This window comes from Pimephales promelas, chromosome 3 (genome assembly GCF_988280905.1).
Source record: "Pimephales promelas chromosome 3, fPimPro1.hap1.1, whole genome shotgun sequence".
Classification (NCBI taxonomy): domain Eukaryota; kingdom Metazoa; phylum Chordata; class Actinopteri; order Cypriniformes; family Leuciscidae; genus Pimephales; species Pimephales promelas.
This window is the reverse complement of record NC_142771.1, coordinates 9,111,336-9,127,062: the sequence shown is the minus strand read 5'-3', so window position 1 is coordinate 9,127,062 and position 15,727 is coordinate 9,111,336. Positions and strand designations below refer to the sequence as shown.

Sequence of the window (15,727 nt, the reverse complement as noted above, 5' to 3'; positions counted from 1 at the left end):
TTTTCCCCTTTTCTGTAAGACAATCTGTGTAAATATCATAAGCCACAACATATCATAAGCCTTCTCTATATTCAAAAACACCACAACTACTATTTCTTTATACATTTGAGCCTTTCTTAGCCATCTTCAGACTGACGCCAGAATCCACAGTAAATAGTAAGCTACTGTAAATACTGTTAACAGTACAGTAAATCCAATCTGGAATTCAGGAAATAGCCCATTTTTCTCTTGACAAGCTATAATCCTGGTTATGGGCGTTCCGTTGCCGACAGTCTCTGCCTACGGTTTACCAATAACAACTGACTGGGTCATTTGAACAATCGCCGCAGATTCGCGTCACTCAAAGGAGGTGTTTGGGAAAATGAATCGTCGAACGAATCATTTGGGAGTCGTTGAGCAAATCAGTTAAAAATAAATGCATATTATAAGACAAAAAAAGTGTTTTTTTTTTTATCCTTGTATGCACGTTAATCTGTTTTTGGGAACTCCTAATACAAAAATAGGAACATTTCAAATGCTATTATAGGGGCTCTTTAAACTTATCTATATCCTCCATTTCATCCGACAAGCCCTCCAAATATTTTCCGCAAATCTCCTTAAATTGATCCCAATTAGCCTTTTTAAATTTCTATCTTTCCATTCTTTCTACCTCCTCTTTTTGAATATGAATGCTTATTTTACAAAAAATTGGAAAATGAATTGCTTCCTATATTGTTCCTATCCAAGAACTCTTTCTAGCTAAATTATCTGATACCAGTGTTAAATTTATCGCTGACAACTTTCCACTACTTATATCCACTCTAGTTTTCCGACCCATCACTTATACACACTAGTCCTTTTAAATCTTAACAGTCACTCTTCTAAACATAGATATCCACAATAAAGGCTAGATATCTCGTCCGCACTGCTGGCCAATGGAGGTCGACGTCCGCACCTGGCGGCCATCTTGTCACAGGCAGATCGCTCACTCGTAACATTGTGTTTTAATGATGCATGTACTTTTTAAATAACCATAACTTGCTCAATTTTCAGTTTGGTTTGGTATAAACGTCAGAGATGTAGCTATGACACTGCATACTTATGAATAATAAGTGTATAAATAAATAATCATCCAGAATTATAGTCACGTTAATAACGTTTGTAAGAAACCAAACCGTTTGTAAATCCGTCAAGATTTCAACGAGATAAGAGTATTTGTGCTGATCACTCATCTTACATCAGCTTGCCTGTGACAAGATGGCCGCCGGTGATGACGATAGAAACTCCGCCGTAAGACATCTAGCCTTTATTGTGGATATCTAGAGCCCGTTCTCATCCCACAGCGCCATATACGACGCTTTTGCAGAAGCGTAAATATCCAACGCACATGGCACCCTTTAACGTCAAATGAGACGCAGATATATTTGGGCAGAAGGCGCCCCCTAGTGGTCTAACCCTACACCATACCTAAACTTAACCATAACCGAAGCGTCTCATTAGACGTTAAAGGGTACCATGTGCGTTGGATATTTACGCTTTTGCAAAAGCGTCGTATATGGCGCTTTGGGATGAGAATGCGTTGATATCTATGCTTCTAACCATCTCTTCCTATTCCTGGAATAGGAATTTCGTGGACTTTCTGAACATGGAGTTTCTAATCTTACCTAAGGAGAGGAGACTGACCCCTGCTGATTAGGAGGAAAACTACAAGTACGTAACAGAGAAAATTTCCTGATCTATTACACTTCCACATGTGTCAGATGTGGTTGCTAACATTGGCTATATAAATGAGACTACAGAGTTTGTTGAGGACATTAAACGTCATCTCTCTGAACAGCAATATAGCTCTTCCAAACTATTCTTACTCAAACTTTCAGGGAAATGTTTTATATAAAGACTGAACGAGTTGTTGAAGGCTTATCATGATTAGCTGTTCATGATAAACACTCAAGCACTGCATGCATTCACGTGTTCATTTGCATACATCGCAGAGACAAACATAATATTCTTGCTTCTCTAAATACTAATATAAAGGGACCAGAAAATGAACCACACAATGGTTTCTGATGTTAAAAACCACACGAGAACTTGACTAAAGCATGTAAGCACAAATATTTATTGCTTAATAAACAACACAATCAAATCAAAAATGAATTGTTCTGGATTTGAAATCAAAATTTCTAGTTAACAGAATGTGAAAATGTTGAAGGGCATGAATAACAGAATCACAATCATTTTCTTCTCTTTAAAATCAATGATATTTCACACTATGATTTTATGCTTACTATGTTTTCATGTGAGCATATTTATTCGCATGCAATGACAAATTATTAATTTGACTGTAATTTGGCTTTGATGTTTGACCCTTGAAGAACAATGATGCAGAAAATTGCACAAAATTAAGATTTATGGTCTGAGCAGACAACAACAGGACAGAAGCACTGGAGAACGCACAAGTGAACAACAGATAGACATCATGATCTTTTGGGAGAGTTGCTTGTTCAATTATAATCATGTACACAAACTGGACATTCTGGCTGTTTACTTTTCGTCATTGTAACTTCTAATGGAGATCCTATATAGTCCGTGTTGGCGTGTTTGACTGCGCAGGTGAAGGGGGTTTGGAGATCGTCATACTCTTGTTTCGACACTGTCAGAAGACTTAGAACAGACATTGAGTTCTTTTGGTGGATATGAGCGCTGGTTGATCCCTCTATGTAAGGCTCCTCTCCCACTTTCCACATGATATTGACATCGCCAAGTTTAGAGCCGGTGACCTCACACACCAGAGAGACTGTGTCTGCGTTAATGCTGCTATCAGGTCTATAAATGACAACACTGGGTTTCTGCCCGTCTGAAATGGAAAGAGTCAGAAAACAGAAGTATCAAACTTGAATATCAAGAGTTTAACAGGCCAGCTTTTGACAGCGTGTCTAAGCATTTCAAATGTGCTTGCATTTATTTATTTTGCCATACAACAAAACGGTGTTCCACCTTTCATCATCTCCCATACACAAAAGAAATGTATTGAAATATATTGTATAGTGTCTTAAATAAATGTAATTTTGAAATATATTCTCAAATACAACAAAAGTATATGTGATGTTAAGTGTGTGCAAAACATTCACATTTATAACGTATAATGTAAAATATATGACAAAATATTTGCTCATAAAATGTTTATCTTGCTAAAGAAGGGTCGAAAATGTATTTTGATCATAGTAATTCCTCTACCTTTTCCCCGATACACAACAGTAGGCACCAAATTTCACTACTGTATTATGACACACAGCTATAATAAATACTGTACATTTAAATGACTGCAGTGTAAAATGACAGACAGACTTTCCTAGGACTATTAGGCCATATTTACCATAGGTACCTATTTTATTGACATCTTTCCTGAAGTCATTTAAATATTGAAAATATGCACAATATTTATGATGCAAGTATACCAATGACACTCTAACAGTGAAGTACACTTAAACAATAGATAGAACTCACACTATTAAATAACTGTATTCAATTCTGAAAATATATTTGAAATGAAACCATTTGCAAAAGTCATGAGCACATATGTTGTTAGTAAACATATTGACATAAAATATATTTACATATTTAGCTAAAATATATTTTAAATAAAAATAAATGCACATATATTTAAATAACTAAAATAAATTAATTGGGCCAATTTCATATATACCAAAAATATATTTGAAATATATTTCTTTTGTTTATGGACTATGAATGCACATAGAGCCTCAATGTTGATCATTTGGATTGACTTACCTCCTTTATCAAAATGAATCTCCTTCCTGATGTCTCTGTTATTATTCGTGTCATGAAGACTGCACGTGACCATTTCCCCATCAAACCATGTCTTTGAATCAACAGTGATTTTGTGGATTCTTGTAAACTGTGAAATGTCTTGAGAAAAGTGGATATTTCCTATTTCACTGCTTACAGGGGTATTCTTCACTTTGCACAACACTGAAGCTTCTTGCATTGTCCAGTTTAAAGCACCAGAAACAACAGCTTCCAAGACAACTTTATTATTGACAAATAATTCTCTCACAATTGGTGGCTTCAGCGTTAATGTAAGTTTCCCTGCCAAAGAGTAAGAAAATGAGTATGATTTAATGTGTTAATGTGGATTTGTAGAAGTAAGTGTATGAACTGGAGAGAAAGTTCCCATGAGATTTTGTTTAGGCGTAGTACCAAAAATAGCCACAGGTGCCATTGAATTTAATTGCATGCATTTTGCCATAACCAATTAATAAATTTCTATCCACTAAATATGGAACCTTGATACTCAGACCTTTCTGACAATATGCGTTTTGTCAAGATTAGAAAAGGTTTTCATAATAAATTAGGAAAGATGATGCCCAAAAGGGGAGGGGCCTAATAAAAAAAACTGTTTCTAAGGTAACGCAACATCCAATTTCAAAACGGTTTTCACAGAATGAATTCTGAGTTCGTAAGCTTTCAAATGATAACTAATTTATGATAACTACTAAAATATGTGATATAATAATAATAAAAAAAAGTATATTTATTTATATATATATATATATATATATATATATATATATATATATTATACTTTTTAGAGGACTTCTTACATTACTTTTTAAAATATAATTTTCTCTTTTTTTATTGACATACTAATTATGTTTTATTATGAACTTTTAGCACTAAAAACCAAAGTTTCAATTATTAAAAGTGTCTGCGTCGACTTTTTGTGACAAAGCTCAGAAACTCCTGTAATGACGTTTTTTTGAGGCGCACTCTTGTCATAAATTCATATATTACTGTTCATTTGTAATTTGTAAGAAAAAAACAGACCTAAAATATCTCTTTAGGAGTCTTAGACCTTTCCAATGATATATAGTTTGTCATGACTAGATTAGGATTTAATATAGTGAAGTAAAGTTAGGTTGCCACTATACGGGCAAGTGACAGTTAAAGGACTTGTCTCCAGTTTTTTACTGAACGGTACTGGATAAAAACAGTTAGGTCATTTCCACACTTATCCATTCATTTGAAATCAAGAAAATTGCAAGTGCGGCAATCTGAAACCAACAGCCAAGGTCAGGACTTTCATTAAATAATCCATTTAATTTCGGTTTATTTTTCGTCAAACTCTATTGTATTCCCAGAACTTGAATGTATGATACGGGTCGGACGGGACCATTCTGTGATGCTTTTGCAGATTTTTTAAGAGCTTCATGCTGGTCTCTATTCACTGCCAAATATGATCCTTTTGTGGACATAGAAAGAAATGCATGCAGTATTCAAGACATAAGAATCTTAATGAAAAGGACATTCAAATAAAGAACAATACTTGCCTTGATCCTGCTCATTATAGAAGGAAAACAACCAAAAGATGAAGCTGAGTACTTTTAGAGGATCTGTCATTTTGAGCTCACTTCACAAGGGTCTTTTTTTTAGTCTTTGCCTCTGAAACTCTTCCCCGCTTAGGGATCCACAACTCGATCAAACAAGTTAATCATTTACCCAGTGCTGGGCGGTTTGACCAAAAATTGATATCACGTTTTTTTTTTTTTTTTTTTTTTTCAGAATTAAGCCGGTTTTCCAGTTTATGACTTATTTTTAAAATTTGTTTTTCATGCATAATCAGGTGTTCAAAGAATTTACTACTGGTTGAGCGAGGAATTACTGCAATAAATTGACTTAGGATGGTCTATTTTATTGTCATTAGTTAAAGGTCCTATATGTAACTTTTTTTTATAAAATGAATCCTTTTTTTATTCCCTGTGTTTGAAGGGGTTGTAATCACACATTGCAATGATCCACTTTTCGGGTTTTGCTATTACCTCTGAAGGCCAATATTTATATTTATATGTGAGGTCATCTCAGATGTGACGTGCAAGCGCGCTCCCGAGCCACTCTATCCTTATTACAGTCTAGCCTATGCGGCAACAGCACTTCAGCTGACGACACGGAGTCTGATAACCTCCAGCACAACACAAACTCCACATAAATATAAAAAACGAACAAAAAAAATTCTGCTGAAGCTCGTCAGGCAAAACGTGAATCTGATCGACTCCGGACGAAAACGCGGATCAACATCGGCAACATAATAGTACAACATATTAGTAAACTCTAGTGAAATAGCAAGGTAAACTACATTAAACATGAAATGAATACAAAAGAATGTTCCACAAAATGTATTACTAGATCTACTGACTAACGTCGTCATCCCTCTACACATTTCCAGACATGTTCAGTAATGTTACTTCATACGATCTTACTGTTACATTGAAATTGTTCACTAGTCTAGTTCACTGACCGTTTTCGTTATCATATTATTCATTCACCTGTGTTGGCATTGCTGATTGTGAAAGATACATGAATAGTTAGTGAAATGCCTTATGCAATATAACATCACATGTCGGCTAAATGCAGTTTATTGTAACATTATCATGGACGAGCACAGAGCATTAGTTCAACATCAAGCTGATAAAAGTAGGCTATTATTGTACCTGCAGTGGGAGTTTACATGAGTTTCCAGCATGTTGTGATGCTTTCTCCGTTGCGTTGAAAGTCTCCGTGTGGCCGGTAGTGAATGCTCGCTCTTGAGATCGAACACGCACGCAAACGAGCATGAGCGCTCTTGTTGCAATCTAAAACATCACCACTAGAGGCCGCTAAAAACCGCATAGAGCACCTTTAATATTGTAGAATAGAATAGCACCCAGTGTGACCTAAAATTGTTAGTTTTTTAACATTCTTATAACCAAGCAGGAACGTTAATACAACGTCTAAAAAAACTGGACGTTCTGAATGTTCTTAGAACATTCAGAAATAACGTATTTATAACTTAATGGGAACGTTATGAAACGTTCTTATAACCTAAAATTGTTATCTGGTGAAGAGGAGAGATTCGCGATTGCACTGAACATGTTTTATGAGCGAGCCCAGAGAAAATAGACCTATTCTTATAAGAGCAGCGTGTATCTGAGAGCGTGCGCTGCACGTTATATTTCGCACGAGAGCAGAGAGATTCGCGCTCACGCATTATATTAATATACTTTCACGCTACAATAGTGCGCTCTCGACATTTGACAGGAAAATAACGCCATAATTCTGCGGCATCCACCTTCCCTGTAACGTAACACCGGAGCAGCTCGTTGTGTAATTAAATACATCGGTATGGCGGTATATTAAAAATGAACATCGTAACAAAAAAATACACCGGTTTTCGGTATGAACTGGTATAGCGCCCAGCACTAAATCAAAAATACGTTTTTTTACACCAGACCTCTCTGTGCACAGAAAATATTTCATGCAAATTAAAAATTGGCCAATGCAAAACATGTCATTTAGAAAATGGAGGTATCTATTGAACTGATTAAAACTGAGAGGTAGAAAATGGTGTGATACAAAGTATTTGAGTGTGCATAAACAGCACAAAACTAAAGTTTCTGTTGTCTCTTAGATGGTCCTCCTCGTCTCGCACTGATTAAAAAAAAACAATTTATTGGATTTTGGACTTCTGGTAAACACTGAAAATAATAAACTCAAAGGTCTTTCACTTTATTTGCAAATGGTTGTTGTTACGTCCTATCTAAGTTTTGCCAGCTTTGAATCCAAGGTTGATTTAAAGTAAATGATAAACTTGTTTTCCTAAATTTGATGGAAATATTAGTAGTTTGATCAATAACTTGGGTAACAGAGTTGAGTTTTATGAATTAGTTTGAATTTAGTATGTCAAAATAATGAGTGTTTTTCAGTGGCAAATACTGGGGAACTGCAGGGAAGAAAATCTGAACTCAATTGGTGGCAATTATTCTACTATGAACTGAGGCTTATGATGCTGTTGGGCTAAAGGTTCACCTGCCAACAGGACAATGACCTTTGCAGCTAAAATTGGTTTAGGGACTTAAGTGGGACCTAAGTGGGCCAGCCAGAGTCCAGACTTGAATCCAATCAAACTTCTGACTTCCCAAACTAAAACGACTTCCCACCAACGGTCATCCAACCTGACACGAGTTTGTTAAGGGCTGTTAAAACTTGTTTCCGCCACGGAATAAACGCTTTTAAAAGATAATTGCGACTTCATATCTTACATTCAGACTTTTTTTTCTCACAATTGCAAATTTATACCTCACAATTCTGACTTTATTTCTAGCGCCACTGGTCAGGAGATATACAAATAGTTTTTTTTTCTTATAACTTTTGAATAGTTTGACCAAAAATCACAAGATTGGTCTCTTTAGATTTGGAGTGGCATAACGAGTTTAAAAATATCCAATTTTCCCAAGTTTGGTGACAGTACCAAAATTGTGGTCAAAATGTGTAATTCAATTTCAACAAGATTTTGATGAATTTTGCCTATCATCATGAGAAACTGGAGTTTTTGCTGTGTACGAAGAGCCGTAGTTCACTGACAAGCTAAGCAATATCGCATTAATTATCGTTTAATGCGATATTGCTCAGCTTGTCAGTGAACTACGGCTCTTCGTACACAGCAAAAACTCCAGTTTCTCATGATGATTATCGTGATTATCGATTAACATTAAAATATCGTGCGAAATATATCGCCCAGCCCTAGTTTGTTGCAAGACAGAACTCAAACCTGGGACTTCCTTGTGAGGTGAGAGCGACACTCACTAAGCCAATGCATTTGCAACCTAAAACACAAAATAAAAAATATGATGTTTGTTTTTTTGACCAACATTGAATCAAGCATGTAGATGATTCAGAAGCTTTTAATACGGGGTTAATAAAAAAGGCTCAATACATGAAAAGAAGGGTTTAATGAAAGTAATAATTACCTGAGAATTATGACGAGGGTTATCAGCATCATCTCCTCCAATCATTTTATAGACATAATAAACACTGCTAATGATTCAAGATAGTGTGGTGAGGCTTTCTAAGCGCACAGCATGATGGTCGACAAAGGAGGGTGTTTTACAGAAATGAAAGAAAAGCATAAACTTGATCAGAAACATGCCAATCTTGTGCATCACTATGATTCTCAGAATAAGTAAAATAAAATAGTATACTGTCAAATGCAAACATGCAATATAGGTATGAGGTAAAATAAGGCCACTTAAAGTTCTTTGACAAAAAATCATAACTGCATTACATAATCTTTATTGTGCATCTATTGTCTTTGTCATTTACATTATGCCTCATTCCCACATGAGCTGTATCTTGAACTTTTACCTGCACCTGTTACTCAAAATAGACAGTAAAAGTTTTTAACCTTTGTATTATGACTGACTCCACCCGGAAATACAGATTTCATTTTGCTCTCAGGCAACGGGGAAAAAAACGTACAAAAATGACTTCAAACCTCCACATAAAGGTAACACATTTAAATATAAACACAGACCGTTGTCAGGATAGTGCCATAATTAATTTTTGACATAAATGAAAATGATGTGTAGGACAGAAGGCCTACAGTGTGTTCAATGGATTGTACTGTTGTTTAACATCATGCCAATTATTTAGCTGATGAAACGGCTTTCCAAAAAATGGCAGTGGACAAGTATTTCATAAAACCGTTTTGAAAGTTGTGAGTTGTGAAAATGACGTGATCTACAGTAGGACCTTTATACAGTGCGCCATTGTGAAGACATTGTATGACGATCCCTCACAGAATCGCTTTCATCCATGTTAAATTCAAAATGGCATATTTCTGAAAGTAAATGTACAGTAACTTACGACATAAGTAGGCTTAATTATTGATTAGTAGTTTAATTATGTTTTTAATTAATAACTCTATGAACTGCAGTAATGTTAGTGAATTCAAGGTTGTTTTTTTTGTCACAGAACAGTATCAGGAACAAATTAGTGCAAAGGCTGTGTTCAGTGTTGAGTAGATCCATTCTCTCCATTGAAATTTGTGAAATAACTGCCTAATATTAACTCTATTTTGTTTGGTGCTGCAAAGGATATTGCACGATGCGTTGTAGAATAGAATAGCACCCAGTGTGACCTAAAATTGTTAGTTTTTTAACATTCTTATAACCAAGCAGGAACTAAAAAACTGGACGTTTTGAATATTCTACAGTGTGCATACGCAGCAAAATCCCCAGTGTTATATTAACTCTGCTCAGTGTTTATATAATCTGCACTCAGACATCACATTAATTGTGTCATGATTGAGCATTATGGAAGATATCTGATGTTGACGAGTTTTTCAGGCAATAGTGTAGTTTTTTTAAACTTCAAAAAACGTTTTAAACTTATCTGGTTTATTTATAAAGATAGAGACATTTTCAAAATTTGATCTGGCATTTTCGAAGTTGTGCAGATCAGGGCGATCACGGTGTGCTCAGCGCTCATGTACCCCGCCAAGAACAGCTTCACCACAGCTAGTCCTTCTGCCGTTTGCTGCTGTCTCTGATGCCTTTACAAAGCAAAAACTCCAGTGTTAAATTAACTGTCCTGGGATTAAATTAAATTAACTCTTTTAGAGTGTTAGTGTTAAAATATGAGCGTTAAATGTTAATGAGCTAATTAAGTGATTTATTGAATGATGATTGACCATCATTGAAGACACCTGATGTTAACAAGCAGAATCACTGAAGGAGAAAATCTCATTTTCAGTGTCACCATTATGGTGGTCATTGTTTGCTCTTGAAAATTGAAGGGCTCTTGGCCCTTCAATTTTTAACATTAGATTTAGTTTGGCTGTTGTAACTGAGTTGGAACTGCCAGATGAACTAAGAGAAAAGGTGATCAGGTGGTGTTGGTTATGGTTTGACATTATCATTGTTTGACCAGAATCACAATATTAATTTAGAGCGTTTGGTTTACCTTGTTGATTACAGAAACTCTAAAGTACTATAGCAAACATTTTTCAGCACTTTCAACATAATCTAACATATTTCTTAAAATTTGTTCTGATCAAGAGAGTTTGAAAACTTATTTTATTTAGACACACTGACATCAATAATCTGCCGGTGAATCTCAACAATGGTGACAATAATCAGGCATATTGCAGTGCATTCTGGCTGCCACCAATCAAAATTCATTCATGGCTCCCATCATGCATTGCTGCATGAATAAATAATGAGCTTATGTTCAGTGGTGATCTGTTTCTCACCATTGCTGAGATTCACACACTAATTCTTGATGTCTGTGTGTGTCTAGATACAATTTTTTTTTTCAATTGATTTGATCATATGGATTTAATTGAAAATGTTTAAAATGGTATGCTCCACAATGATTGTGCTGCTATAATTCATGAAGTATCTTAACTCATGAATTGAAATTGAGTTCTAGAAATTGGGTTCTATATGAGTTCAGGTCAAATGGTTGTGAAATAATGATTATGTTAAAACACAACCAACACCATCAGATCACCTTTTTACTTGTTCATCTGGCTGATACAATTCAGATACAGTAGCCAAAACAAAATGTAAAGTTCCTGATCTCCATAATGGTGACCATAAAATTCAGGCTTTCTCCTTCAGTGATTCTGCTTGTTAACAACAGGTGTCTTCAATAATGCTCAATCATCACTCAATTATTCACTTAATTGTCTCACTTTAACACTGCTTCAGTGTTCAACTCAGCTCATCGTTTAATTGGGTCGCTTTAAATGACTTAATCCCATGATGTTGAAGTTACATGAACAAATTATTTTTGTTTTACATAACTTTTCAGGTTCCACATAACTGGGTTAAGTAAAGCCAAAATATCATTTTTTGAGTGAGTGAAATCTCTGAATATCATACAGGATGATGAACAGAGAGATGTCAGAGAAAATGATGGACTGGACTAAAGAAAGAGACTGAGGAGAGAGTATAAACATGGCAACTTCTGAGACCAGAGGTGAGGATCACAGACAGATTCAAATTATTGTTCAGGAATATTCTATCAATAGAATTTAAATTTTCTTGAGAACTTCATTTACATGCAGAAGCCTCACCAATTTCCAATGATGTTGACCGAGTAAGAGCAGAAAGAGACATTTCAAATGATCACTGTTTCTTCACTGCATATTTATAGAGCGTAAAAAAATAGCTTCATTTTCCTCAAGACAACAACGCAGAAAACTTTTCTAAACTTTCACTTTCATATTTCTGTTCAAAATCATTTAAAGATGTTTCTTTTGATTTGAGTTATTGTGAAGAAACAGACAGATATACACTCACCTAAAAGATTAGGAACACCTGTTCAATTTCTCATTAATGCAATTATCTAATCAACCAGTCACATGGCAGATGCTCCAATGCATTTAAGGGGTGTGGTCCTGGTCAAGACAACCTCCTGAATTCCAAACTGAATGTCAGAATGGGAAAGAAAGGTGATTTAAGCAATTTTGAGCGTGGCATGGTTGTCGTGCCAGACGAGCCGGTCTGAGTTTTTCATCTGCTCAGTTTTCACAATTTTCACGCACAACCGTTTCTAGGGTTTACAAAGAATTGTAGAAAAAGGGAAAAACATCCAACATTTCTAAAGAATGCTTTCAGCACCTTGTTGAATCAATGCCACGTAGAATTAAGGCAGTTCTGAAGGCGAAAGGGGGTCAAACACAGTGTTAGTGTAATGTAAGTCTTTTGTTTCATATAGGGATTGATGCCCACATCCCTCATCGCAGGAGAAAATGGAGTAAAGACCATCCTCCTACAAGTAAGTCTATAGATGAACAAACACATGAGGTGTTGAAGAGAACGTAGAAATGATGGAAATCTTGACAACTTCAAAGCAACAGAGACCATTTCAGCCTCAAAAACACCTCCTACTGGTGAATAATGTACATTTTGATCAGTGATGACAGATCATTGTTGGATAAAGATTAAGATTTAGATCTTGGCATCATAACGTGCCATATTGCATATTAGGGCTGGGAGAGAAAAAATAGATTCACCCTATTTACACTTTTTTTCTCAATTTTAAAATCTATTGTTTTAATTCAAGAATCGATATTCGATAATTGCTTTATTTTCTGTCCTTGCTTATAGACGAGGTTGACAGAAGTTAGCCACTTTTGTTCCAACAAAGGATGAAATGTGTCTATGTTGAATGTTGAGTGATGAGTGATGTAAGATCCCAAATGGACCAATGGGATAGACGTGAGACTAAATGCACTGAAAAGCCCTCACGCTACTCATATGATACGCTAAGAGAAAGGAGACAATAGAGCTGTACGATTCATCTTTAAAAGACTGTGATCTCGATTCAAACACCCACGAAATCTTTCAATTCGTCTGTCTATTAAACTTTAACAAAATCATATCGGAACATTCAAAGCTATGTTGTGTTGGCGCTGCCTCTGACCCAGAGACAGCTGTCATGAAACAGCTTCACATCACAAAGCGTCTTTTCAACCTCATAGTATAATTATTTCTGTGATGCAATAGTTCAAATTATCAAAGAAATACTAAGAGTAAATCAACTTTTGATGGAAAATTGTCTCTTAAAATAACGCATTTATCGATTACATTGGTTCGGCACTAGGTGCCAACAAATGACTGTAGTATATCATACAATACTGAAATTAGACTTAGAAAGATGTGATGAATTGTTTTTGTAAATATGACTCATCTTATACCTCATATACAGTCTGTATAAGTTTATGATTTAACTTTTCCCCATGGTCTAGTGTTGCATTACATTGCAATTTTGAATCACAATACTTGTAGAATCGCAATTCTTAAAATCACAATACATATGATATTTGGCACCCAAGTATTGTAATAGTGTCGAATCAGAAGATAGGTGTCTCGTCCCTGCCCTATTGCATATGTGTGATGTGAGGATTGTTAACACTGAATGTCTGATTTTACTCTTTGCAGTGAGGATTGTTCTGCTGGGGAAGAGTGTGTCAGAAAACAGTCGAGTGGGAAACTTCATATTAGGGCGAGCAGCGTTTGACAGTGAAGCTCCTCCAGATGTTGTAGAGAGAGTCGGAGGAAGACTGAAGGACAGACATGTGATCCTCATCAACAGTCCTCAGCTGCTCCAGACACACACCTCAGATCATCTGATCACACAGAGTGTGAGAGAGTGTGTGTCTCTGTCAGATCCAGGACCTCATGTGATCGTTCTGCTCCTCAAACATGATCAGTGTTCAGCAGAAGATCAAGAGTGTGTGGAGAAGGTGCTGGACTCTTTCTCTGAGCGGGTTTATCAACACACCATGGTGCTCACGACACAAGAGCCGACTGAAACCGACGACATCCTACAGAAAATCATTCAGAAATGCTGCAACAGACACTTCAGTCTTCAGGGAAACAGCTCTCCTGATGATCTTCTGCAGACGTTTGAGGACATTGTGCAAATGAATGATGGACGGCACCTGGATTGTGCTGAAGCTTCACAAAAATTATTAATGAATCAACATGCTACAGAAAGATGTGAGTGTAACAATTCTATGATGATATTTTTGTTGTGATAAATTAACGATAATAACAGGTGTTTTCATTTTTCTTCTTCCTCTATCAGTTTCAGGGGGTGTAAAGCGGAATCTGGTTGTGTGTGGGAGCGACCGCACATTAAAATCCTCCATATCAGAGCAGATCCTGCAGCAGACAGACAGAAGATCAGGCGTGGATCTTCATGGTCGTGTGATCAGTGTGGTGGAGCTTCCAGCTCTGTTCAACACTCGGCTCTCAGAGCAGGAAGTGATGCGTCAGACTCTCCGCTGTGTGTCTCTCTGTGATCCTGGAGTTCATGTTTTCCTCCTCATTATTCCTGATGCTCCACTGACTGATGAAAGCAAATCAGAAATGGAGGAGATCCAGAGGATCTTCGGCTCCAGAATCAACAAACACATCATGATCCTCATAATGCAGAATTCAGAGCATCAGACAGCAGAACTCAATGAAGAAACAAAGACTGTTATTGAGGGTTTTGGAGGACGACATTTTTTATTTGCTCCCTTCACACAAGTCTCCACATTGATGGAGAATATTGAGCAAATGCTGGAGGAAAACAGAGAAGAGTTTTTCTCCACAGAGTCCTTTCTAGTGGATATATGGCGGAAATATGAAGAGATGAAGAAGAAAATTAATTCACTAGAGACACATTTACTTCCACAAGGTAATGAGCAGAAAGATAGGTCTAAAACTATAGAGCATGATCAAAAACTTTTCAAACTTTACATTTGAATTAAACGGTAATGTCTAAATTTATGCAGCAATGGAATTCTAAGATGTTATTTGCAGGCAAAGCGGCTGCCAGTCAATTACCTCAAATTTACAGTGTAGAGTTTTATACATTTGGATTTTTAAATAGAAGAACTGCTAAATTTAATTTTCTAATGTTAAAAATGTATAACCAAAACACTCCGGCTGCACAAAACCAAGGTCAAAGGTCAAGCTTTAGATTTTTAAAGCTTTAATTTTTAAAGAATTTACCAGAAAAAGGTAAATTATCAGAATACTAACTGAACATTTTGGCCAATCACAGAACATTTCAGTTTCTGTTGTAAACCCGATTCCTTGAGAAAGAGAATAAAATGGTATGTCTCGCTGTTAACTCCCTAATTGTGAGGAAGTACCACCTGTCGAAAGGGGTGTTTACCTACTTCAAAAACCAACAATAATTGGGGAAGGGAGGTCAACTAGATAGAGGGACACACTGCAAACTTCCCAACATAATCCCTTTACCTTGCATCATCCCTAAGGAGGAAGCATTTAACCCGATTTAACACTCCAGTCTGAATAACTGGAGAGGGTGTTATAAGAGCATGGGATGCAATGCCTTTTTTGCCCAACACACTCCCATTCACCTACTGTAGCTGAATATAGCACCCATTGAT

General features: G+C 36.2%; 2 protein-coding genes across 2 annotated transcripts in view; one reads left to right on the top strand and one right to left on the bottom strand.

The window, feature by feature from the left end:
* Positions 1 to 2,072: 2,072 nt before the first annotated feature.
* LOC120490162 (uncharacterized) lies at positions 2,073 to 5,470 on the bottom strand. Its single transcript, XM_039687577.2, has 3 exons — positions 5,328 to 5,470; positions 3,769 to 4,086; positions 2,073 to 2,833 (listed from the first exon to the last, which is right to left on the bottom strand). The coding sequence occupies exons 1-3, from the start codon at positions 5,395 to 5,397 to the stop codon at positions 2,481 to 2,483; spliced, it is 741 nt and encodes a 246-aa protein (XP_039543511.2). The 5' UTR covers positions 5,398 to 5,470; the 3' UTR covers positions 2,073 to 2,480.
* A 3,756-nt stretch (positions 5,471 to 9,226) lies between these two features.
* Positions 9,227 to 15,727, top strand: part of LOC120489080 (interferon-induced very large GTPase 1) — a 33,270-nt gene continuing 26,769 nt past the window's right edge. Inside the window, 5 exon segments of the mRNA XM_089128143.1 lie at positions 9,227 to 9,316; positions 11,699 to 11,793; positions 12,535 to 12,594; positions 13,761 to 14,321; positions 14,410 to 15,006. Of these exon segments, the coding sequence (XP_088984269.1) occupies positions 11,772 to 11,793; positions 12,535 to 12,594; positions 13,761 to 14,321; positions 14,410 to 15,006 (1,240 nt within the window). The 5' untranslated portion in view covers positions 9,227 to 9,316; positions 11,699 to 11,771.

Coding starts and splice junctions, on each gene's coding strand:
- LOC120490162 (XM_039687577.2), bottom strand. CDS start 5,397: ATGACAGATCCTCTAAAAGTACTCAGCTTCATCTTTTGGTTGTTTTCC. Junction 4,087..5,327: donor CTATAATGAGCAGGATCAAG/GCAAGTATTGTT, acceptor ACTCTTTGGCAG/GGAAACTTACATTAACGCTG. Junction 2,834..3,768: donor GATTCATTTTGATAAAGGAG/GTAAGTCAATCC, acceptor TTTCCATTTCAG/ACGGGCAGAAACCCAGTGTT.